General features: G+C 36.5%; 1 protein-coding gene across 1 annotated transcript; it reads left to right on the forward strand.

The window, feature by feature from the left end:
- The first annotated feature begins 1106 nt into the window (after window positions 1-1106).
- On the forward strand, window positions 1107-26202 carry sema4gb (sema domain, immunoglobulin domain (Ig), transmembrane domain (TM) and short cytoplasmic domain, (semaphorin) 4Gb). Its single transcript, XM_083555879.1, has 15 exons — window positions 1107-1357; window positions 4140-4386; window positions 12902-13053; window positions 13156-13218; window positions 13391-13489; window positions 13598-13688; window positions 13846-13959; window positions 15168-15322; window positions 21686-21861; window positions 22879-23017; window positions 23496-23718; window positions 23830-23945; window positions 24077-24231; window positions 24435-24496; window positions 24608-26202. The coding sequence occupies exons 2-15, from the start codon at window positions 4248-4250 to the stop codon at window positions 25570-25572; spliced, it is 2649 nt and encodes an 882-aa protein (XP_083412005.1). The 5' UTR covers window positions 1107-1357; window positions 4140-4247; the 3' UTR covers window positions 25573-26202.
- The last annotated feature ends 302 nt before the right edge of the window (window positions 26203-26504 follow it).

Here is a 26504-nt window from a genome sequence, read left to right on the forward strand (position 1 = left end):
GGGTTGGGAAAGGGGTTGGGAGTGAGTTAGGGCTGGGAGAGGGTTGAAAGTGAGTTGGGGTTGGGAAATTGTTGAGGTTAGGAGAGAGTTGGGGTTGGAAGAGGGTTGGGAGTGAGTTGGGGTTGGTAATGAGGTGGGGCTGGGAGTGAGTTGGGGTTGGGAGAGGGATAGGAGAGGGTTGGGAGTGAGTTGGGGTTGGTAATGAGGTGGGGCTGGGAGTGAGTTGGGGTTGGGAGAGGGATAGGAGAGGGTTGGGAGTGAGTTGGGGTTGGTAATGAGGTGGGGCTGGGAGTGAGTTGGGGTTGGGAGAGGGATAGGAGAGGGTTGGGAGTGAGTTGGGGTTGGTAATGAGGTGGGGCTGGGAGTAAGTTGGGAATAAGGTGGGGTTGGGAGTGAAGTGGGGCTTGGATTGGGTTAGAAATGAGTTAGGGTTGGTATAGGGTTAGGAGTTAATGTCTGGTACCAAGCATGATGCAAAGCATCTGCAAAATTCCATAAATATAAATGTAAAAGATAAGAGTAATTATCTAAAAGGAAAATATAAGTCTAATACTGGTTACCCAGACATGTGGTCGTATACAAAACATTACAAATATTCGTGACTGAATTCAGGACAGTTTAAATAGGTATTTTATCTAAAAGAAGTAAAAAAAAACAGATGACAGAAGTGGTGATCATGCTGCATCGCCTTTTGGTGGCGCCAGAGTCACGATTGTCACCTAAGTCTATATGTTGTATGCTATACTTCTTCCTCTTCTTTCGTCTTCTCCCATTAGGGGTCGCCACAGCGGTTCATATGTTGTATGCTATACGAGAATTTAAAAAAAATATTTAATTGACGAATTGGCTACATGAAAAGTTCATACATAAACTTGCCCAGCATTTACTAAGCATTTAAATATCATTGCACGGCTCAAAATCGGTCCTTAATAATCTATTAAGGACCGATTTTAAGCTGGACAAGCTTATCCTTATTCAGGCAATAAAATACTACATTAACATATACGACTTGGGGTATCCAAACTTATTTAAGTTCGGCTCTAAATAACAAAATACGTGTATATTTGTGGCGTTTTTGTTCTTCTGTGTGCCTCAAATGCTCCTGCAGAGGCTTTTTCAGAAAATGAATGCACTGGGGGCGTGGTTTATTGCTGATGTAATGAATATTAACACGTAGGCGTGTCTTCACCTTGGACATTGAACCGCGCGCGTTTGCAGTGTGTGTTAAATCGCGCGCAGCTACTGTGGGTCACACACATATACGCGCACACGCGCACACACGCACACACAAGAGCTCCGGGTTTCTACGGTAACGCACTGCATTGGCTATTTCTGTTCCGAGGATGCAGGCTGAGAGGTACAGTACCTGGAAACCTATTCTAGTTTTTTATTTTAAGTTGCACATTCTATTAAACTTGTATTAGACGTTACGAATCAATCTACATATGCAATCCCTTGCATATGTCAGTGCAGATGAAACATGCAGGTGAAGGTGACTTCTAAAGTGTGCCAGAAGTGTCCTTTAAAAATGCCGCAGTGGTATGCAATCATGCCTGTTCTCTGTGGAGTACTCATAAGGTATTTTACACGAGAGCCTTGTTGTTTTTATCTTGTAGATTCAGGTAAGCAGTAAGTGATGTACTGTATTTGAAATGTATTACAAATTCTACGTTATAACTGCACCACTGTTGAATAAAAAAACAATGTGTTGCCTATATGCAAATAAATGAGGGTGAGCAGTGCTCTGGATTCCTGTTTGTGTATTTGCTGATAGCATCTGATATGTCACGGTTAGAAAAACAAAAATGATAGCCCAGTAACTCACCTTGACCACTAGATCAATTCAGTTCTTTTAAAACTATTCATGTTCACCATCTCATAATCTCATCTCATCACTAGTCTACTACAGTAATGCATAGTGAACTTTAATGTGAGTTGAGTATCCTGTGTTACTGGCTGTAATCTGTTTTATTTATTTATAATGCAATCACCGAATGAGGCATCACCATTAATTATAGAGTCTCTTGTTTGGAGATTATGTGCATTCAATTTAGTAAACAATACTGATAAATTAGACCATGATTTAATCAGATTGTCTTTAAAAAAAAAAAAAAAAAAAAAAATTGTCTAAATTTAATTCCACATATAAATAATCCTGGCACTTAATTATTATGCATTTAAGGCAATTTATTATTAAGCATACTAATAAACCATTAATTATAACATGAATACATATGTTATAGACGGAAAGGCAGCATAAAATTGTGGTTTTATGAGTTTTAGTTTGGGTTTGTGAAGTGGGATGCTAATGCTGTAATTAGATTTTCTCATACTGATTGAGAAAAGGATTAAACATAAGACAGATTTAGAAATAATCAAAGGCATGCATGATGTAGTATACTATATTGGAGGCTTAAACATAAAAAAAAAAAAACTGCTTCTTTTATTTTGTTGCCAATAGACTTGTGTCTCTTGGCTTATTTGAATTGTGGGGGTGATGTTCTGCACTGGTGCATTTCTTCTAAAAAAATCCACTTGTGTCAGTTTACATAGAGCCTGTAACACATGAGATTATATTTTGGAATACCAGCATTTGGATTGTATTGACAACAGCCCACACTTGCGGTGGCATTATGTTGCACATGATATTGACTTGTTTCATTTCTGTTTTTCTTTGTATTTATGACAGCAAATCATAAGAGCATTAGTTCTGAAGTTTTAGTCAGGGACTTGCAACCATTTCCTAAAGTGTTAATATAGATTTTTCCGGTCATTTTATATACTTAATCTCTATAGGATCAGTCAGAGGTCAGGACATACTGTTGACAGTAGCAATTAATTATGTATTTTACCAAATAAATTATATTGAGGAAATACTGGACAGTAAGCTTTATTTAAAATTTTCAGTTGAACAAATGTTTTGTTAATGATCAGTTATAGAAGCCTGATATGCTTAAAATTGTCATGCAGCCGTTTAGCACGTTTCAGGTAGATTACCAGGATTTAAACAGACAGCACATTAAAGCACAGATTTGGGTGATTTTATTGGATTTCAATGCCATCTGTGGAAATGTCAAACTAAATTTTAAGCATGGATTATGGATTGGCTGACAGATGGTCTTATCAGTAATGACTCCATTTCTAAGACCAATTTTAGCTATGGAAAAGGATTTGTAATTATCTTTTTTTTAATTTAAGGCTAAATGTAGAATGCCAATAAATGTTATATGGACATAACAGCTCTAATATTGTACAATATACTTTTTAGTCAGTAATTGTTAATTCTTGTAAAAGGTTTGCAGGAAAGTTTGGGACAGATATTTCATAATGATATAATGATATGTGGGGCTGATGAGTCTCAATTGATAATAACAGTTAATTTGCTATTCTAGATGTTTTTTACATTATACCTCAGATAACTGTAGAGAGTGTTCAATGCAGTACAAAACGAAAAAGGTGGAGCTTGTAACAGATAACGGACAGAACCAACATCATCTACATGATAACAGTACATGGTCTGTGTCAGACATATTCTAAATAATTTTCATGTACATCCTTTATTATTTTACTTCAGTCAAAATGTTAAGTAGGGCCAATACAAGTGAAATGAACCAGCTATGTACACATCCAAGTGAAGTAATTAGACTAACTTTCTACAATTAATTATCTATCTATCTATTTATAGGTTATTTAAAAAAAAGGAATTGATCATTAGGAACTTGAGTATGATTTTTACAATGTCCAAATTATAAGATTTAAGATTTAGGTAGATACAGTAGAGTGCTTCTCAGTTACTACTTGACCTAACAACATGGCATACGATTGATCACAAGATACTCACTTCAAGGTATACAAGGTCCTAAAAGTATTAAAATTATAAGCATAACTACATTTTATGACGTGCCACTTTTGAATAACCCTGATATTTGATTGTCTCTTTTTCTGCATTGTTATGTAATTGCTTAAGGTACCCCTTTGTGAGTTTTATGTACAGCAGGGAGCATATGACGCTCACTAATTTGATCCCTCTTGTATGCATGGAAAAAGTTTCAGTGACAGTAAATGCATGCAATATTAATTATTTTGCCTGTGAGAATATCTGATGGGGAAAGTCATTATTCTCTTATTTTTCTGTGCAGAGGGAAACTATTAACAGCAGGAGGATGAGTTAGGAATCTCTTAAGAGTCTAGACAAAGTGGTCTCTCAAGGATCTGGAAGGATTCTAGCTGCCATCTGTACTAATATCATGTTGGTCATGACACATCCTAAGCTGCCTGCCATCACGCTGATGCTTCTCTGCAGCTCAGCATCCGTGCTGTGGGGCTTCCCATTCGGACCCGTGCTTGATCTGGATGTTATTCCTAGAACCACTGTGCTTTTTAATGGTAAGATTATTCTGGTAAAATATTAAATTAATTAATGTCTGAAACAATTATTCTGAAAACTTACCAAACCTTGCCACATTAGTAATGCAAATTTTCTGTAACTCATAATTGAGTGATAAAAATGTTGAAGCAAATAATACTTACAGGAAAGAATTGATCAAATGTAAATTATACTCAATTAAAAGTGACATGCAGTGGTGTGAAAAAGTGTTCCTGATTTCTTTTTTTTGCATGTTTGTCACAATTTAAGGTTGCAGATAATTAAACTAATTTAAATATTTGTAAAAGATAACAAAAGTGAACACAACATTTAAATAAAGGTTTTTATTATTGAGGGTAAACAAAATCCAAACAGTATAGTGTTTTTTTTTTTTTAATCCAGAGCAATGTACAAAAGTGCTTTAAATCTCTATTAATGAATAAATGAACACTGGTTCTTTAGATTACAAACTTGTATATACAGTGGGTACGGAAAGTATTCAGACCCCCTTAAATTTTTCACTCTTTGTTATATTGCAGCCATTTGCTAAAATCATTTAAGTTCATTCTTCTTCCTCATGAATGTACACACAGCTCCCCATATTGACAGAAAAACACAGAATTGTTGACATTGTTGCAGATTTATTAAAAAAGAAAAACTGAAATATCACATGGTCCTAAGTATTCAGACCCTTTGCTGTGACACTCATATATTTAACTCAGGTGCTTTCCATTTCTTCTGATCATCCTTGAGATGGTTCTACACCTTCATTTGAGTCCAGCTGTGTTTGATTATACTGATTGGACTTGATTAGGAAAGCCACACACCTGTCTATATAAGACCTTCCAGATCACAATGCATGTCAGAGCAAATGAGAATCATGACGTCAAAGGAACTGCCTGAAGAGCTCAGAGACAGAATTGTGGCAAGGCACAGATCTGGCCAAGGTTACAAAAAAATTCCTGCTGCACTTAAGGTTCCTAAGAGCACAGTGGCCTCCATAATCCTCAAATGGGAGACGTTTGGGACGACCAGAACCCTTCCTAGAGCTGAGCTATCGGGGGAGAAGAGCCTTGGTGAGAGAGGTAAAGAAAAACCCAAAGATCACTGTGGCTGAGCTCCAGAGATGCAGTCAGGAGATGGGAGAAAGTTGTAGAAAGTCAACCATCACTGCAGCCCTCCACCAGTCGGGGCTTTATGGCAGAGTGGCCCGACGGAAGCCTCTCCTCAGTGTAAGACACATGAAAGTCCGCATGGAGTTTGCTAAAAAACACCTGAAGGACTCCAAGATGGTGAGAAATAAGATTCTCTGGTCTGATGAGACCAAAATAGAACTTTTTGGCCTTAATTCTAAGCGTTATGTGTGGAGAAAACCAGGCACTGCTCATCACCTGTCCAATACAGTCCCAACAGTGAAGCATGGTGGTGGCAGCATCATGCTGTGGGGGTGTTTTTCAGCTGCAGGAACAGGACGACTGGTTGCAATCGAGGAAAAGATGAATGCGGCCAAGTACAGGGATATCCTGGACAAAAACCTTCTCCAGAGTGCTCTGGACCTCAGACTGGGCCGAAGGTTTACCTTCCAACAAGACAATGACCCTAAGCACACAGCTAAAATAACGAAGGAGTGGCTTCACAACAACTCCGTAACTGTTCTTGAATGGCCCAGCCAGAGCCCTGACTTAAACCCAATTGAGCATCTCTGGAGAGACCTAAAAATGGCTGTCCACCAACGTTTACCATCCAACCTGACAGAACTGGAGAGGACCTGCAAGGAGGAATGGCAGAGGATCCCCAAATCCAGGTGTGAAAGACTTGTTGCATCTTTCCCAAAAAGACTCCTGGCTGTATTAGATCAAAAGGGGGCTTCTACTAAATACTGAGCAAAGGGTCTGAATACTTAGGACCATGTGATATTTCAGTTTTTCTTTTTTAATAAATCTGCAACAATGTCAACAATTCTGTGTTTTTCTGTCAGTATGGGGTGCTATGTGTACATTCATGAGGAAGAAGAATGAACCTAAATGATTTTAGCAAATGGCTGCAATATAACAAAGAGTGAAAAATGTAAGGGGGTCTGAATACTTTCCGTATCCACTGTATATATATATATATATATATATATATATATATATATATATATATATATATATATATATATATATATATATATATATATACAGTGAGGAAAATAAGTATTTGAACACCCTGCTATTTTGCAAGTTCTCCCACTTAGATATCATGATCGGGTCTGAAATTGTCAACGTAGGTGCATGTCCACTGTGAGAGACATAATATAAAAAAAAAAATCCAGAAATCACAATATATGATTTTTAAACTATTTATTTGTATGATACAGCTGCAAATAAGTATTTGAACACCTGTCTATCAGCTAGAATTCTGACCCTCAAAGACCTGTTAGTCTGCCTTTAAAATGTCCACCTCCACTACATTTATTATCCTAAATTAGATGCACCTGTTTGAGGTTGTTAGCTGCATAAAGACAACTGTCCACCCCATACAATCAGTAAGAATCCAACTACTAACATGCCCAAGACCAAAGAGCTGTCCAAAGACACTAGAGACAAAATTGTACACCTCCACAAGGCTGGAAAGGGTTACGGGGAAATTGCCAAGCAGCTTAGTGAAAAAAGGTCCACTGTTGGAGCAATCATTAGAAAATGGAAGAAGCTAAACATGAGTGTCAATCGCCCTTGGACTGGGGCTCCATGCAAGATCTCACCTCGTGGGGTCTCAATGATCCTAAGGAAGGTGAGAAATCAGCCCAGAACTACACGGGAGGAGCTGGTCAATGACCTGAAAAGAGCTGGGACCACCGTTTCCAAGGTTACTGTTGGTAATACACTAAGACGTCATGGTTTGAAATCATGCATGGCAGGGAAGGTTCCCTTGCTTAAACCAGCACATGGCCAGGCACGTCTTAAGTTTGCCAATGACCATTTGGATGATCCAGAGGAGTCATGGGAGAAAGTCATGTGGTCAGATGAGACCAAAATAAAACTTTTGGGTCATAATTCCACTAAACGTGTTTGGAGGAAGAAGAATGATGAGTACCATCCCAAGAACACTATCCCTACTGTGAAGCATGGGGGTGGTAGCATCATGCTTTGGGGGTGTTTTTCTGCACATGGGACAGGGCGACTGCACTGTATTAAGTAGAGGATGACCGGGGCCATGTATTGCGAGATTTTGGGGAACAACCTCCTTCCCTCAGTTAGAGCATTGAAGATGGGTCGAGGCTGGGTCTTCCAACATGACAATGACCCGAAGCACACAGCCAGGATAACCAAGAAGTGGCTCTGTAAGAAGCATATCAAGGTTCTGGCGTGGCCTAGCCAGTCTCCAGACCTAAACCCAATAGAGAATCTTTGGAGGGAGCTCAAACTCCGTGTTTCTCAGCGACAGGCCAGAAACCTGACTGATCTAGAGAAGATCTGTGTGGAGGAGTGGGCCAAAATCCCTCCTGCAGTGTGTGCAAACCTGGTGAAAAACTACAGGAAATGTTTGACCTCTGTAATAGCAAACAAAGGCTACTGTACCAAATATTAACATTGACTTTCTCAGGTGTTCAAATACTTATTTGCAGCTGTATCATACAAATAAATTGTTAAAATATCATACATTGTGATTTCTGGATTTTTTTTTTAGATTATGTCTCTCACAGTGGACATGCACCTACGATGACAATTTCAGACCCCTCCATGATTTCTAAGTGGGAGAACTTGCAAAATAGCAGGGTGTTCAAATACTTATTTTTCTCACTGTATATAAATATATATATACACAGTACAGACCAAAAGTTTGTATGTATGTGTGTGTGTGTGTGTGTGTGTGTGTGTGTGTGTGTGTGTGTGCGCGTGTGTGTGTGTGAGTATATGTATGAGAACAGTAATTCAGTTTATGCTATCTGCGTTAACGAGTAATTTTATACAGTTATTGTAGTTTTATGAAAATATTTAGTTCCATTTTTGTTTCATGGCTGAATATGTATACCATTTGCAGATACAGTAAACTAATCTCTGGCACACACAAATGGCTGTACAGTTTAAATTTAGGAAAATAATGATTGCTCATAGCTTGGGATAAAGCCTACCGTTCTGCTGAATCACGTCACCCAAACCTTCTTTTTGAGCAAACACTGCAAATAAAAACTTTAACAAAATTTATGCTGGGGGGAGAATTCCATGAGTTATTTTTTGTGTTTTAAATTATTATGCAGTCAGCTTGAGGCCAAAGGCAAAATACACACCACATGGCTCAGTGAAGTGCATATTAAGAACATAATGCACTATAAAAATATCTCTCACAATAGTAATGATTTGTAAAGCATCATTCAGAAAAAATACAGAAATTAAAAAATATTTGATCAATGTTATTTATTATTTGTGTTTTTTTGCAGTAAAAGAGCACATGGTTTTTAAAAGATCTAGGATGTTTGATGTTTTTTCTGAGCATGGCTGTGTTTTCAGATCATCTAATTTTCCTCCTTGCTTCAACTGTCCTTGACCTACATTTTTTTCTTCATGGGTGCGTGTGCATGTGTATGTTAGTGCATGTGTGTCAGATCTCTGTTCTTGAGCTCTCTGGGTTTTATGGTCGTCTGTGAGCAGTTTTTCCTTCTGTAGGCATGATACACTTTAATTTCAGTGAAATATAACAGGTAGGTGAAAGGTACATGACAAGTCCAAGGAGATAAGCACATTGTATTTCTTTATTAATGAGAAATTTTTACTTTTTATTGTTGCTGAATAAATGCTATATACACATTTAGACCAATACACTAATAATTGATCTAAACTGCTTTAGAATTTTTGTAGTGTCCAAATTGAAATATAATGGCAAATAACTTTCTGCTTTTGACTTTTCAAATTAAAATCTGCTTTACATATCATTAATATATGGTGTTAATAATGTTTTTAATATATTCTATACGTTGGCAATTAGCATTGCTATTGCAATTATAGACAATTGCCTTTTCATCTGCAAAACTGATAATATATACTAATATATTCTGTTCATTCTCTGCTTTCTGTGCTTGTCACGATGTCATAAGCCTTCTCTGGGAATAGAAAGAATGTGGTCACAGAAGTAGAGATCTGTGTGTGGTGGTGGAGGGATCTGAGAAATGTACCATCTTCTGTCTTCTGGACTAAAATAGCAGCAGACCGTAGTTGTGGTTTCGGCTCCAAAATCTTTATACAGTCTTCTCCCCTTTGTTTAATTTGATTTTGGTTTTAATTTGAAGTATGTATTGCAAGTAACATTTTCATGTATAGACATTAGCTTAGCATAGAGAAAATAGTTCTAGGGTGAAGTACATTAACAGTGGAATGATTTGTTTACTTTTGCTTCCACATTTTATGTATATTTATCTGTAGTACATCTGCATTAAAGATGTATCTTGCTAACATCCTTCTGCTAGTTTACCTCTACACAGTACCACTCTGTAATTTAGACACACTCATCCCATGAAATAAACATATACAGAAAAGAACATAAAGAACAATCTCAAGTACAATATTTAAAGCACAGTAATTGTTCTAATATTTCTTATTTCTCTATTATTTAAATAGCCTGAGCTTAGTCTTTCACCACTAATGACTTGGTTAGCCTAATTTTGTAGTAAGTAACAAGGCTTTTGATAGCTATAGTATGGCTAGCTTTCTTGCTTTTGCTATTTTAGCTTGCTTTGTTTGAAACAGGACCTTTGTTAGTTTTGTTGCTGTAGTTACAGTAAGTAACCTAGCTAGCAAGTTGACCCTACAGATAACATCACAAACAGAATATAATGATTATTTATCCAGAGAAATGGCTTTGTTGGCCATTCATCTGTGACTTTATGAGATTGTACAAACTAACTTCACTGATTGCATTATTTGTTCATTAGAACTGAAGCTATAACATATCATTTGCTGATGCATGCAACAAAGTTTTGAGATGTACTGGTTTTTTTTATTATTTTATTGTCATTACAGTTTTGGAGTTGTGTGAGTTTTTTTCCGTCCATAGGAAAAGCATCTGGTGCTTTTGTGTGCTTATTTCTGGATCTACATGTTTGCCTTTTCTCAACACTGAAACTGTCTGGGTGGTGTGCGAGCCATATGGTGTGTTACAACTGACTATAAGACTGCGAGTGATGGACTGGTATTTGATACTTTGACCTAATACTAGTAATAATACTGTACCATAAATATAATACAATACAGTGTTTGATTACAAAATCTAGCAACTATACATTTCACTCAGTGGGAAGTGAAAGCATCAAACCTATTCGGAAGGAGTTTAAGTATAAAATAAGAGTAGTATGTTGCTAAAGTGAAAACTGACAACCACATAGTTTAGGGTTAAAATACTGCTTGGTTCAACCAGAATATCTAACAATAAAATCTTTGATGGCTTCACAGAGTTCAGTTAATACTTTCATATCGCTTTTTTTTTTTTATATCAGTGAACATACATGGCCAGAGATAGGTTTCCTTTGCTGTTGGTGAAGTGTCCGTGTGGTTATCTTATTTCAGCACTCATGTCACTAGTGTCCCTTGATATACACACGTGCCTACTCAGCCTGCTAGACACTGTTTTGACCGGAGGGAAAAAGTGAGTCAACATTGGCAGAACACACACACACACACACACACACACACACACACACACACACACACACACACACACACACACACACACACACACACACACGGTATACCAAACAGAGTATTGTACACATTTTGCTTTTCTACATGATGGAACAAAGGTTATGTTTAAGCCTGAATGCTTGAGTCAACATTCAGTGTGAACTACACACACACATTTGATATCTGGGTTAACTTTGTCCATGCATTTTTAATGATGTGACATTCAGTGGTTTTACTCTTTTATTATTTCACCTTAAAAACTGTATTGTATTTGATAACACAAGCATTAAGATGTGCCAGTGTGTATTGTAGCAGTATTCCAGCACAGTGTGACTCCAAGGACATTCTGTGCAATTGCCTAGGGACAATCACTGAATAATAGAATTCAAGAGACTTTTTATGTTTATATCATAACTGCTGTACGGGCATGAGATACTTGCAAAACATACAGACACACTCTGACATCGAGTGCCTTAAGACTCTCTCTCTCTCTCTCTCTCTCTCTCTCTCTCTCTCTCTCTCTCTCTCTCTCTCTCTCTCTCTCTCTTTTTCTCTCTCTCTGTCTCTCTCTCTCTCCCTGTCTCTCTCACACACACGCACACTCATACACACACACACACATACACACACACACATCCTCAGGCCTGTTCTGACCTTTCTTGATTCACAGTGGTGGTCTGTTAGCTTTAATAGGGTGTTCCATGATTGGTTAATGCATGAAGATAATAAATGGAATGCTTTTAGGGAATTATATATGGTTCACACTGAGGCTCAATGCCTTTCTGGGATTTATGTCACTGATTTATATATGACACCATCAACTTTCTCACACACACCCACAATTCAGTTGCATTTCAGTTGTTCAACTGTTAACCTTACATAGCAATGAACTTATATGTTATACGATATATGTCCTATGATTTTCTTGTAAATACTGTTTTGTTTATTTTAGTTATTGTAATTTGGAATTTCTGATATGGCAGTCTGTGTAATAGTTTGGCAAGTTGGAGACATGAATGATGAATAAATAAGGTGTTGACAGAAAAGGGAAATAAGAGGATGTAGGATGCCATTGTGTTTGAAAGGTAACTTGATCTTTCCAACACATATTAAAACAAGCACCCCTCAAAAATGCATGCAGGGAGAGGGTTTGTTTTTTAAAGTCAGCACACATTCAATGGCTGTAATTTAGGGGGAAAAGAGTCTCATGCTTTATGAATATTTCAGAGTAACTGCTGTTGGTTTTAGCACATTGTGTTCTATTCTGGTGGTAATAAAGAAAGATATTTAAAGAAGTGGGAGTCAGTGGTAAATGATTTGTGACACTAAATATTCATTTTATTACAAATTCTTCTCATATTAATCTTACAAAAATATATATTGCCAGATTTTTAATATTTTTAATAAAGGCGTATACTGTATATCAATCACTGAATATATTAAAATTGTCAATGTTTTTATTGTGGATCTTAGTGACTACATGCATTAATTGTTTGTTCTTATTATTCATGTGGCACATGAAGTATGAGCATATAATTAACAGATCACATTCAGCTTTAAACAGTAAAGGTGCCTAAAAGATTTCAGGTTGCTCATGAGTCAGCTTAATGCAGATTAGTGCTCTTTTCTCTGCATTATCTCTTCTTCCACCCCTCCTGGTTATGCTTTTGGAGCAATGCCCAGCTTTTTCTTTCTTGGAGAATTCCATTTCATCCTCTTTCATGAATTCATTGTTTGATCAGCTGTAGCATCGATTGCAGTCCTTTTGTTCATTCTTGAGTTCTGACCACAGTCGATCGAGTTGATGCAACTATGCTTATGTGTTAATAATATGTGGCCATGCGTGTCCTTGTTTTCTAATTGGGTCTCTGAATTTTTTCAGGGCTTCTAGGATGTAATCATTTTCATGGTCAGACTGTAAACTACAGTACTCTACTGCTAGAGGATGGATCTGGTGTGTTGTATGTAGGGGCCAGAGAGGCCCTGTATGCCCTGGACACAGCCAATATCTCAGCTATCCGCAATAACAGTTCTGTGAGTAGTTTCATCATTCACTCACATTATATACAGCTTCTTCAGTGGTCTTTGCTTCTTGGTTATGGCTTAATAAGGCTGTTTTTTTTTACTTCATAACAGATCGATTGGGCTGCATCTGCTGAGCAGAAGAAGCAGTGCTTAAGCAAAGGAAGAGACGATGAGGTATAACCTCTCTGACTCATGGAACTGTATTAAAGACATTCTCTTGAGCCTCTACTAATTTTTTATTTTTTTACTTCTATAGTTTTGAGACTGCTCGGCTATCATATGCTTCCCACTCACTGACTGCATTCTGTATTTGTTGAGTAATTGTGTCAATGTTGTTCTGCCACAGACAGAATGCTACAATTATGTTCGGTTTCTTGACCGTTATAATGAGACCCATCTCTACACCTGTGGGACACATGCCTTCCGACCTCGCTGTGCATACATAGTAAGGATCACAGCTCACCATTTTGTGCTGAAATTAACTTTGATTCTATTCAGCAGAATGGAACAACATATGATGTTTCAGCAGCATTTTCTATGTTGTGCTTGACAGGATGTGGAACGATTCAGCTTTGTGCGTTTTGAGGAAGGCAAAGAAAAATGCCCCTATGACCCATTCAAAGGCTATACTGGGTTTATTGTGGGTAAGCACTAAATTATGCTTGGTCTACCTACAATATGCATCAAGAGAAACAGAATAAATGCCTCATCCAGTCAAATACAGAATTTAAAGTCTAATCTTAATAAGAGGATATATATGTTACATCTTCTAAATAATGAGATGTCTTTCTCTTTCTCTAGATAGTGAGATGTACTCTGCCTCACAGTATGATTTTCGTAGTTCCCCTGACATTCGTCGTAACTTTCCATTCCCCAACCTGAGGACAGAAGAAGCTCCAACTAAATGGCTCCTGGGTATGTACAAGACTTATGATGACAGTGGGTGAAGGGATCCTATGATCATGACATTTTTCTTTATTGCAGTAGAATTGTAAAGTGTATTCAAAGTGTATAGTACTGTGCAAAAAATACAAATGTAAATAGTTCATTTTTATCAATTAACAAATTGGAAAGAAAATGAACAGAAGACAAATACAAATAAAATCAATATTTAGTGTGACTGCCCTTTTATTTGCAAAACACTTGGTACACTTGGACTTCTAGTTACAGTTTTGGAAGGAACTCAGCAGGTAGGTTGTTTCAAACATCTTGGAGAACTTAATTTAGTTGCAGGGTGTGGCTGTTCCTCACACAATTTTTACCTCTAACAAAACTGTCTCTTGCAGGTAATGACTTTGACTTTCCTGACTTGCAAAGTGTGCAAAAGTTAAAATTAAAAGCCAACGTGTGGTCACACCAAATATTGATTTGATTTCAATTTCTCTTCTGTACAGTTTTATTTTTGAAAGCATTCTCACTTTACAGCATTTTTTGATAACTGCCAAAAGCTTTTTCCCAGTACTATATATCAACTCAGTTATTATTCAATGCCTCTTCTATGGAGAGTCCTACTGATGAAAGGTTTGTGGGTTTGTAGATGTGTAAATAAAAAATAATGATTAAATATTTAAAAGCAAACATGTTTTAAAAAATTTCAGCTTGCTACTTTTAGGTCAAGATGCCAGAAATATATTCTCTTTAATAAATATGCAATTCTTTTTTTTTTCTTCCAACAACACAAGCTGGTGGTTTGTCTACTCCAAATTGCCCATAGCTCCCAATGTATATGTAAATGTTTATACATAGTGATGGACTGGCATTTCATTCAGGGTTTTGGTTTTGGATCTACTATGCCAATGTGGATACTATAAAAATTAGTAAACATAAAAGTATTTTAGAAAAAAAAAATTTCTACTGAAAAAATACTATTGTTGCACTTGACATAAAATGAAATATTTATGATTTAATGAATATTGTACAATTATAAAAAAAATAATAATTAATAGCAGACCCGCTTCTCAGTTCTGCTTCTTACAATTTAAATGATCTTCTGACTTAGAAGCCTTTTTAAACACTTTCAACAGTTTCAGTGCTTTTGTCCTACAGATGCAGTAATTTTTCTTTAAGGCCCATAAGTTTTCCTTTATTGCCCATATGGTTGTTAAGCTCACTGTTCTTTGCAGAGGCGGACTTTGTTGGCTCAGCACTATTGAGGGAAAGCATCAACAGCTCCATTGGGGATGATGACAAAGTTTACTTCTTTTTTACTGAGAGAAATCTGGAGCAGAAACCTTACTCAAGCCAGACCAGAGTGGCCAGAGTGGCCAGGGTCTGTAAGGTAAGGACAAAAATAACTATAACAGTAATTATAACTGCTTTTTTTTTTCAGAATATTTTTTAAAGGTTATTAAGATAATTGTGGCAGTCATTCACAGTACTTCCACTATACTAGGCCTTATTTTATGTTTTTTAGTCTGCAAGCATTCTGCAGTTTGCAAACATCTACAGTGGTGTGAAAAATTGTTTCAAGAGTCCTGATTTCTTATTTTTTTTTATTTTTTGCATGTTTGTCACACTTTAATGTTTCAGATCATCCAACTAATTTCAATATTAGTAAAAGATAACAAGTGAACACAACATGCAGTTTTTAAATGAAGGTTTTTATTATTTTTTTATTATCTTTCTCATTTGTTTCTGAATTTCTTTCGCACTCTGACTGTTGTCCAGCTTTTGAGGATCTGTTGATCTACTTCACTGTTTTAGACCTATTAAGTCCTATTTAAGAGATTTCTTGATTGTGAACAGGTGTGACAGTAATCAGGCCTGGGTGTGGCTAGAGAAATTGAACTCAGGTGTGATAAACCAGGGGGGCAAACACTTTTTCACAAAGGGCCATGTAGTTTTGGATTTTGTTTCCCTCAATAATAAAAACCTTCATTTAAAAACTACATGTTGTGTTCACTTGTGTTATCTTTTACTAATATTCAATTTAGTTTGATTATCTGAAACATTAAAGTTTGACAAACATAAAAAAAAAAAATGAAATCAGAAAGAAGGCCATATAAATCATATTAATATAAGATATAAGTCAGTGCTCATAGGATTTATAAAATGTGATAAATCTTGCATGGTGTGATAAATACAAAGTTTGATTCTTTAAATGAAAGTGAGATGACTTTATTATGATTATTATGATTATTATGATTATTAAAGTTATATTGTTTGAAAATTTGTGTAAGTGTACTTTTTCACAAGTGACAATTGAAACATCTGCATACAAACATGGAGCTTCTAGACATTTTTTATTAAATATTATAAAGACTTAAAAAATATAGCCTTCAATGAAATTCTGATTTATTTTGAAAATGTGGCACAGTGTGTAACTATGTGAGTAATTATGTGAGTAACGTTAACCTGACATTTGGGGGACTCTATATTTTTTCACCATTATCCTCCTACTCTAGTGCTATTTAGCTATTTTACACTTTATCAGACTTCCTAATTCAGCAGCTTGGTTTGCTCGGCCTGTGCTTTGTTAATGCATATAATTTCACATTTATACCCCCATTACTGTTTAGACTATATATCTCAGGAAAGCAGGTCAGGTCCCTTACTGGCTGATTTGGCAAGTAAGGAGAACAGAGGAGCTCCAGAAAAGAAGTAGGCCACTCTATAGCTCTTATTTGTTTAACACTTTTCCGGTCAGTGAACTATGAAATGTATACAGTGGTGTGAAAGACTGTTGGATTTCTTGTTTTATTTCATGTTTGTCACACTTTAATATTTCAGATAATCAAACTAATTTAAATATTAGTAAAAGATAACACAAGTGAACACAACATGCAGTTTTTAAATAAAGGTTTTTATTATTGAGGGAAAACACAATCCAAAACTACATGGCCCTTTGTGAAAAAGTGTTTGTCCCCCCTGTTAAAACTGTGGTTTATCACACCTGAGTTCAATTTCTCTAGCCACACTCAGGCCTGATTACTGCCACACCTGTTCACAATCAAGACATCTCTTAAATAGGACCTGCCTGACAAAGTGAAGTAGATCAACAGATCCTCAAAAGCTAGACAGCATGCAGAGATCCAAAGAAATTCAGAAACAAATGAGAAAGAAAGTAATTGAGATCTATCAGTCTGGTAAAGGTTATAAAGCCATTTCTAAAGCTTTGGGACTCCAGCGAACCACAGTAAGAGTTATTATTCACAAATGGCAAAAACATGGAACAGTGGAAAACCTTCCCAGGAGTGGCCTGCCATCCAAAAAATACCCCAAGAGCACAGCGACGACTCATCCAAGATGTCACAAAAGACCCCACAACAACATCCAAAGAACTGCAGGCCTCACTTGCCTTAGTTAAGGTCAGTGTTCATGACTCCACCATAAGAAAGAGACTGTGCAAAAATGGTCTGCATGGCAGAGTTCCAAGACGAAAACCGCTGCTGAGCAAAAGGAACATAAAAGCTCGTCTCAGTTTTCCCAGAAAACATCCTAATGATCCCCAAGACTTTTGGGAAAATACTCTGTGGACTGACGAGACAAAAGTTTAACTTTTTAGGAGGTGTGTGTCCCATTACTTCTGGCGTAAAGTAACACTGCATTTCAAAAAAAGAACATCATACCAACAGTAGAATATGGTGGTGGTAGTGTGATGGTCTGGGGCTGTTTTGCTGCTTCAGGACCTGGAAGACTTGCTGTGATAAATGGAACCATGGATTCTTGAAGAAAAATGTCCAGCCATCTGTTTGTGACCTCAAGCTGAAGCGAACTTGGGTTCTGCAGCAGGACAATGATCCAAAACACACCAGCAAGTCCACCTCTAAATGGCTAAAGAAAAACAAAATAAAGACTTTGAAGTGGCCTAGTCAAAGTCCTGACCTGAATCCTATTGAGAAAAACCTTCATTTAAAAACTGCATGTTGTGTTCACTTGTGTTATCTTTTACTAATATTTAAATTTGTTTGATGATCTGAAACATAAAAAAAAAAATTAGAAGGCAGGACACTTTGTCCAACACTTTGTCACACCACTGTATTAGGTCGTAGCTTAAATAGTTTTGTATTAACTATTATCCTAAAATTAGGTCAATTAGGAGTGCATGTTTTCAAACTATTAAATTCGTACTGTACACACGCACACACACTTTCCCCAATTAAATTAAGTTAATATAGGGGTTATTTCTTTCTCCTATGACTTTGTTAAACACTGCCAGTAGCAATACGTAACAATAGCTAATCTATTTTAATAAATAAAAATGAAAGAGGTATAAGTAAACACACTGAATCCACACTGAGTAAACAACTTCTATTTGTCTTATTTCTGCTTTTAAATTCTTCTTTTTACATCAAATTCACATCAAGTGATGGTGTGAGTTCTCTTGAAGTAATACAGTGTGAAAGATGGAGTGTTACACTCAAGTTTTTGGGGTAGACAGTTGTAGCTCATTTAGGACAGACCACTATAGATCCATAACTGTGCCATGTCGAGTATAATATTTAATTTAGAAGAACTTAACTTGGCAGGAGACCTACTTGGTGCTTTATGTTATTCATAAAGGATTATGTGTGAACTGTGGAAAAAGCTGATGGATGAGAAAAATGTGGTAGGGGGATTAAATCTGGGAGTAAATTAAAGTAAAAAACTGTTGAAGCAAGCTCCTTCCATGCACTGCTAATTAAGAAGGCAACCTCAATATGTGAAAGCTGGTAGTAAATTCAAAACAAATGAAAGTGCATAAAATGTCTTATTTGTGGTTTTTGTTGTGTAAATATATAGTACGTTTAATATTATTTACTGGGAACGGACGAAATGCGGTGAAGGAATTTCCCACTGGGAAGTGAAATGCAGGCAATCAAAATGATGGACTACTGGTGCAGTTTCTATTTACTTACATGTTCTATTCTTTACATCAAATTTGCATTGTGTTTGTGTGGCAAAAAAGTAGAACGATTCACATAGTTCAAAGAAATTACTATTCTGTTCATTAATAGCAATAATAATAATAATAATAATAATAATAATAATAATAATTGAATAATAATAATATGTTATATTATACTGTATGTGTGAAACAGTCTGTACAGACTGTACAGACAAACGAGGGGGTATTTGAGATGTTATCAAATGGATTTTAGTTTACATCAAAGCATGAAATGTCTGGGACATACTGAATTATTTACTGAAGCAGTGGAGTTTTATGCAGGTATTTATGCAGATTCTAGGATTTGTGATCAGCTAAAATGTGTTTGGACCTGGCTGGTTTCAGATCAATATTGTTATCCAAACCAACTTCAGGACCTGAAGTCAGCCTTACTGCATGAGCCCAGTGAGAGGCTAATGACACTTGCTCCTGATTATTCCCACTGCTACAATGCAACTGTGCTGATGGTGTCAAACTTCCTTTTTGGCATTAAATTCTAAATGAAAAACCTTCATCTGAAACTCAGCCATGACAAAAAAGAGAACTGATCCAGTTCCAGTAGTTAATAACTGTCCTACTAGGCCTTTCAGTTACCATACACAACCAGGTCCACTAAGATTTAATCTGTGATTTTAGATACCAAGCTAAATTATTTTGATCAAATAAACCACCATCTTTCCTGACTATAGAAGCCAACGGTTAGATGTTGTTTATGCCCATACCTAATTTTTTTATTTGAATAATTTTGCACGCCCAATTTTTCAGTTTTTTATTTGTTAAAAAAGTTTGAAATATCCAATAAATTTCGTTCCACTTCATGATTGTGTCCCACTTGTTGTTGATTCTTCACAAAAAATTAGTTTCATATCTTTATGTTTGAAGCCTGAAATGTGGCAAAAGTTCGCAAAGTTCAAGGGGGCCGAATACTTTCGCAAGGCACTGTAGTTCTCTTATGCAACTCCCATATTGAAGTCACTCCTCTGGCTTTTTGTTGCAGCTAAAATGAAATCGTATTTTAGGTGTCAGGTCAGATGTCTATACACCACATTATCGATGTACTCTGATTGAGAAATTCAGAGAGCATGGCATGTCCTTCTTTATTATAAGTGTGCATAAACGGCAAAGATCGCTGCTTAAGTGTTTTGGCATTTTAGCGATGCAATAAGCTTCTCCTCCACTTCCAAGTTTCTAGTGCTTTCGCATGAACTAAAGACTAGATTTTCTTAGACAATATCATACAGCTTCATTTAAAGTTTATTCTTATTAGTATTTATGCTTGAAACTTTTGTTGTTGTCTAATGTCTTGTTTTGCAGTCTATAAATCTCTTTACAAGTTACTGTTGTAGCCAGACAAAAATATTTAAATTAACTTCAAGGTCTATAGACAAATTTGACAAAAAAAAAAACAAACAAAAAAAACCACACTTCTTATTAAGCACAGAAAGCGATATGTTCAGAAAAATCATGAAATTAGGTTAACAGTGAGTTTGGCTGATCAAAACCTATTGTAAGGGTGACAGAGCAATAATGTGTCAAAGAACCATGTGGCAGAAGCTTTGTTTGAGGAGCATGAGCTGATAACCCGTTTGCTTAGCCATGTCCTCTCACAGCTGTGGGAGTATTGGACAGCTCAAATCAGCTATAAGACAGGCTTAGTCTTATGAAAATGTCCCAGATGGTATACTGTCATGACTACTGAAAGAACATAGCCTGCCCACTTTCAGAAGCAGTCCACAGAGATTAATGCTGTAGGAGTTTACTGTGGGAAATGTGGTTGGCAATGTGTAGTATTCCAGACAGAAGCTTCAATATTCATCTCAATTACCTGGAATATTTTGATTGTAGTTTAAATAGTAGTAAAGCACTGTGCTTTCTGCACAAGCACAACTTTAGACAGTTTGTTGTAGTAAATCTTTAGATTGCTTTTTACAGCTAAAATGATGAGGAAGATCATTGTGCACCCACTAAACACGTATGCACTGAAATTATGTTAAAGTAAATGTTTTTTTTTGTTTAAAATACAAATAGGTGACAAATAATAATGAAAAGAAAACATTTGTGTCGCTTGGCATGAATTCAACTAAAGGCATTGTGTTTTGGTGATACTAGTGGAAAGTGCTAATGTTTAAAATATTTAAAAAAAAATTTTAAATGTCTATTCCAATGTCTATTCCAATGTATCTATAGTCCAATCTATTGGGTTGTTGTCTTGTTTTAGATTCATTTAAATGCTCAGTGAGTACTCTTGGTTGTCAGATGAGGACATTATCATCCTGGAATAGATAGCAATTTAATAGAAATGTTTGATCATATGGTAAAATTGATCATTCACTAGATTTGAAGTGATTTGCAGTGACTTTTCCCTTCAAGAATGCAAATTGATCGAAACCATGTGAGCAAGACATCCACACTAAAGCAGACGCCTTTTTGTTTTTAATTTGTCATGTATCTGTATGTGCTATGTTCTCTATCCAGCTCCTGACCATAGATTTTTTTTTGTGGGGCAGGATGAGGCAGGACTTAAACAAAGCCTCAAACAAAATGAACAGAGAGGCTACACCACTTGTTATGTTCTCATCTTAACCACTAGGTGTAATAACTACTCTGTATAGAAGCTAAATTGTTTACACAACAATTTACTAAGAGTTTGGAATGTTAGCATTTTGTTAGCAGTATAATACCAATTATGTATGTTTGTATGCATTTCTTTTAAGTAATGTATTTTGTAGGGTTTTTTAAAATCATTTACAAAAGATTATTTTGTTTATATTTTAGGGTGACATTGGAGGTCAAAGGACTCTTCAGAGGAAGTGGACATCTTTTTTGAAGGCCCGACTTGTGTGTTCTTTTCCTGAGTATGAGTTGCAGTTTAACATCTTGCACGGTGTGTATGTTCTGGAAGGACCTAATGTTCAGGACAGCCTCATTTTTGCTATCTTCGGACTTGAATGGTGAGTGAAGTAATTCAACAATATTGTGGTAATAAAAATGAAAAGTCAATTTTTGAAAGTTCTTATTAAATCTTGTCAAAATCTCAGATAAACTATTTTTAGCCAGATTCTGCATTCTGAATTAGGATATAGCCTAGATGTTTTTCATGAATGTGTTCCCTACTCTTTCAAATTTCCTAAATTTGAATTAAACAGTAAGAATCATTAATTTGTTAGCATAAGACTCACTGTTGGATTTCAAACAAAAGTTATTTTAAATGGATTGAGGGAGACATTAGCTATGTGATTACTTTACTATGCAAAATCGCAGAGACTGGATGGCAAAGGGCCAGGACTTAATCTACTAGGTGTGCATTTGAAAGAGGCAAGAATGAGCTCATAAAAATTCATGTTGTGTAGACTTGTACTATAAACCTCTCAATAAATCAAACTCCATATAGCATTCTTTTATTTTCTTTACACATGTTGTCTATTAGACAGTAGACCAGTTAGATATTATACTTTTCTTATTTCACAGTGTTATCACAAGAAAATAAGTTGTCTTCCCAGAGTACACAACAATCATGTGGTCAAAACTCATAAGACAAACTATATTATTGTGCTCTTCCAAGAAGAGTCACTTTAGCCTCAAAGTGGAGAAATCGTATGTAAAGGAAAATATGAAGTACGGGCTATTCCATCTTTAACATTCAATTTAAACTTCTTTTCACAAAAACACCTAAGCAAAGTATTGGCATTATTGTACATTTTAAATCGAATGATTTTGGTTCAATCACTCATGATTACATGAGTACATGAAAGATATTGAAAGAATTTGTTTACTGATAAATTCAAGTGTTTCTCTGAATACACTGTCACCCCCCTCTATCTATCTATCTATCTATCTATCTATCTATCTATCTATCTATCTATCTATCTATCTATCTATCTATCTATCTATCTATCTATCTATCTATCTATCTATCTATCTATCTATCTATCTATCTATCTATCTATCTATCTATCGCTTTCTCTCAGGAAAAATGTTAAAACATCTGCAGTTTGTCAATACTCTATCAGAGATGTCCAAGCTGCATTTGATGGCCCTTACATGGAACTCCAAGACTCAAAATGGAGGGAATACACTGGAAAAAGTCCAGGCCTGAGGCCTGGCTCAGTAAGAATTATTTTTATTTGTGATATATCTTAATGATTGTATTGCAAACTTCAAATCGGGAAATGTAAAGAGCACAGCACATCATACACTGTTCATTCTTTAAACGTTGTTTCTTCATTCTGCCTATTTCTGTCAGGTATTTGCAGCATTTTAGTAGATATTTTTTAATTTGTTCCGTTCCCTCAATCTCTGCAGTTATATAAGATAATAAGATAACAAGCTCATACATTTTTATAGAAAATGTATGAGCTTCACTAGAAAAATAAATAAATAAAACATTATTCAGCTGAATTTGAAATTTGATGATAGTGGCACCAACAGTTATTGTGACAACCTGAAGGTGTTCACTGTTAAATGATTAATCACTTGCTTGCTTGTCTGCCACCTACCTCTCTCTCTCTCTCTCTCTCTCTCTCTCTCTCTCTCTCTCTCTCTCTCCCTCCCTCCCTCCTCTCTCTCTCTGCCTCTGCATCTCAAGTGCATAACTGATCAGCACCGGGCTCAGCTCATAAATTCATCACGGGATCTGCCAGATAACGTGCTCATGTTTGTTCGGAGACACCCTTTGATGGCCAGAGAAATCCAGCCAATAGGAGGGCGACCCCTACTGTTCAAAAAGAGCGCTGACTACACCAATATAGCTGTTCATAAGGTCACTGCCCTGGATGGGAATACCTATAACATGATCTTCACTGGAACAGGTACTTTCGCTAATTTTATTATTAGTCCTTATAAAAAGACATAAAAAAAGGTCCAAATCTTAAAGTTACTGCTTCTGAAAAATATGTGTATGTGCATTGTTGCAAGAAAAGATGATGGATGGATGCATAAGGCTGTGCAGCTGGGAGATCGGGTACACATTATTGAGGAGCTACAATTGTTTAAGGAGTCACAGCCTATAAACAACATGGTTATTTCATATAAACAGGTACACTTTACCTTTATTGTCACATGCCAGTTGTTGCATGTTTATTTTTTTTAGGTTTTAACTTTGCTTACAAATATCCTTAAAAATGCATATAGATGAACACATTAATGAATTTCTCTTGTAATAAACAGAAAAGTATATATGTAAGCGCCGCGTCTGGAGTGGTCCAAGTGCCCCTGTCTTCCTGTATGCGTTACACCTCATGTTATAGCTGTGTGTTTGCACGAGACCCTCTATGTGGCTGGGATGGGCGACAATGTGTTGATATATCAACATACCCTGTCAGGTGAGGGATAATTCTTTTGACAAAATATGAACATAACTCATATCAAATGAGTCACTTAGAATACACAGCTTATTTCTAAAACTAGGTCATAGTTTCAGATATAGAGGTCATATTTTAAGAAAGCCATACATCTTTCACATTCTCTGTACCTGTTAAAAAAAAAAAGAAAAAAAAAGCACAGTAACTACTGTACCCTTTATCAGGTCCAACTTAACTCAGGACATCCAGATGGGTAGCAGGGGGTGTGACAACATCACAGAGGATGGTGTGTAATTTCTTTAAAACATAGTCCATTTACATTATTTGACATAACATTTACCGTACAGTTCATCTGCAAACATTTCTGCTTTCTTAATTTTAATGTTTTATGTGTCAGGTTTTGTGATCCATCGCACTCGGTCAGTGATGGTGGGACATGACTTGCTCTTGCTTTGTGAGCTTCGCTCTAATCTGGCAGTTCCACATTGGACCCTAAATGGTGAAGAGATGCAAGGTTATGCTGTGGACACTGGCTACCGAATTGGCACTGACGGTCTCCTTATAATCGGGGCTCAGACACGGCACGGTGGCCATTACAGCTGTTATGCTGTGGAGAACAATGTTTGGATTCCCATACGCAGCTACATGGTTAGGGTGCAGCCTGTTCCTCCACCTTCACCCCATCTACCCACAGATCCAACTGCCTTAGCAGAGAGGTTCTTCACCACTAGCACACTGTCTGTTAGCCCCTCTAGTGAATTAAATGAGCAGCCCCTGTACCCACTACCCTCCAGGCCTGAGTTCCACACCAACCTTCACATGGAGGCTATGTATATTTCCATGGTGGCTGTTTTAAGTGGACTCTGTCTTGTGCTGACCGTGGTGCTGCTGTATGTAAGCTTCTGTGCACATAGTGCCCCAAGTCACAGGAAGTACACCCAACAAGAGCTGTCCATTACCCCAACTTCAGAGAGGAAACGGAGCTCTCATGTTGAGCTGAAGACAATCTCGAGCCACTGCAATGGGAGGACTGATGGGCTTTATGCAGCAGCATCAACAGATGAAGAATTCCTGCAAATTATTTCTGGTGATGGGCAGGTCAGTCCTAACAAGGAGCCTCCTCCAGCTCCTCCACTTCCGATGCCACCTCCACTACCAGCCACAGAGTACGCAAATGGCTTGTCGGCTTCGCTACCCACTGTTTTAAGAAAAATAAACGGGAACAGCTACATGCTCCTGAGTCAGATGGACACAGATATGACCTCACCTCTTTACCATTCTTTCACAGAGGAGCTGAACAGGATCCTAGAGAAGAGAAAACACACACAGCTGGATATGCAGCCAGATGAAAGTTCAGTGTAGCCTGATCTCTTACTAATAAGGGTTGTGGCACCTATTGGAAGGAATCTTAACTGTTGTTAAAGCTGTATTTTATTACCTAAAATAAATGTGGTGTATTATGCTGTATTTGCACTGTATCCTGATGTACACATCAAGTCCTTTAGACATTATGAACCGTGATTTAAATGTTCGTTTTTTTTTGAGGACTTCGCATTAATAATAGTATTGTTTGATAGCATAGTGTTGTAAAACAAATATTTATTTTATCTGAAGTGATAAGGGAAAGACCAAATACAGATCATGTACTCAGAGGACTCTGAGAGCTTAAACACGCAGAGGAAAGAACTACATAAAAAGGTATATACATTAACTGGGGTAAAAAAAAAAAAAAGAAGCAAAGTAAATACATGATCAGTGTATGTACATTATATTTGTTATAATTGCAAGCATTCTTGGCCTACAATCATTAAACCCCCAACCTTGCACACATTTACAAAATGCTAATACACCAGATCCAAGAAGAATCTTTAAACTGTCCTTTGCAGTTAAAGAAAAATTGCACCCACTGATATTTAATTGTAAAATTTAATCTCATTGATGGTAGTTATTTAAATTGAATTCCGTGCTTTTATAACAGCTTTTGTACAAAAAGAGAGATAAATTCAGTGCAGGATCTAAGACAAAAGACAAAGCCTGGATGCTGAAGATCAGAACAAACTTAGTAAATGGTAAACATGCTATGAACAAAGGAACCTATTGCAGTCTTGACAGTGCTTAAGCCTATTTTCACCACCCACTGAAATACATTGTATTTTCATTTATAGCATTCACCTATGCTTATACATAAGCTTTTTTTTTTAAAAATATATATCCAAGTGTTGTCCAGAGGGGATAAAGACAAGTTTATTTCACACAGACTAACAAAAGAAATCAATGTTGTTAAAAGGAGTTGT

The sequence above is a fragment of the Silurus aristotelis genome, assembly GCF_946808225.1.
Source record: "Silurus aristotelis genome assembly, chromosome: 12".
Taxonomy (NCBI): Eukaryota; Metazoa; Chordata; class Actinopteri; order Siluriformes; family Siluridae; genus Silurus; species Silurus aristotelis.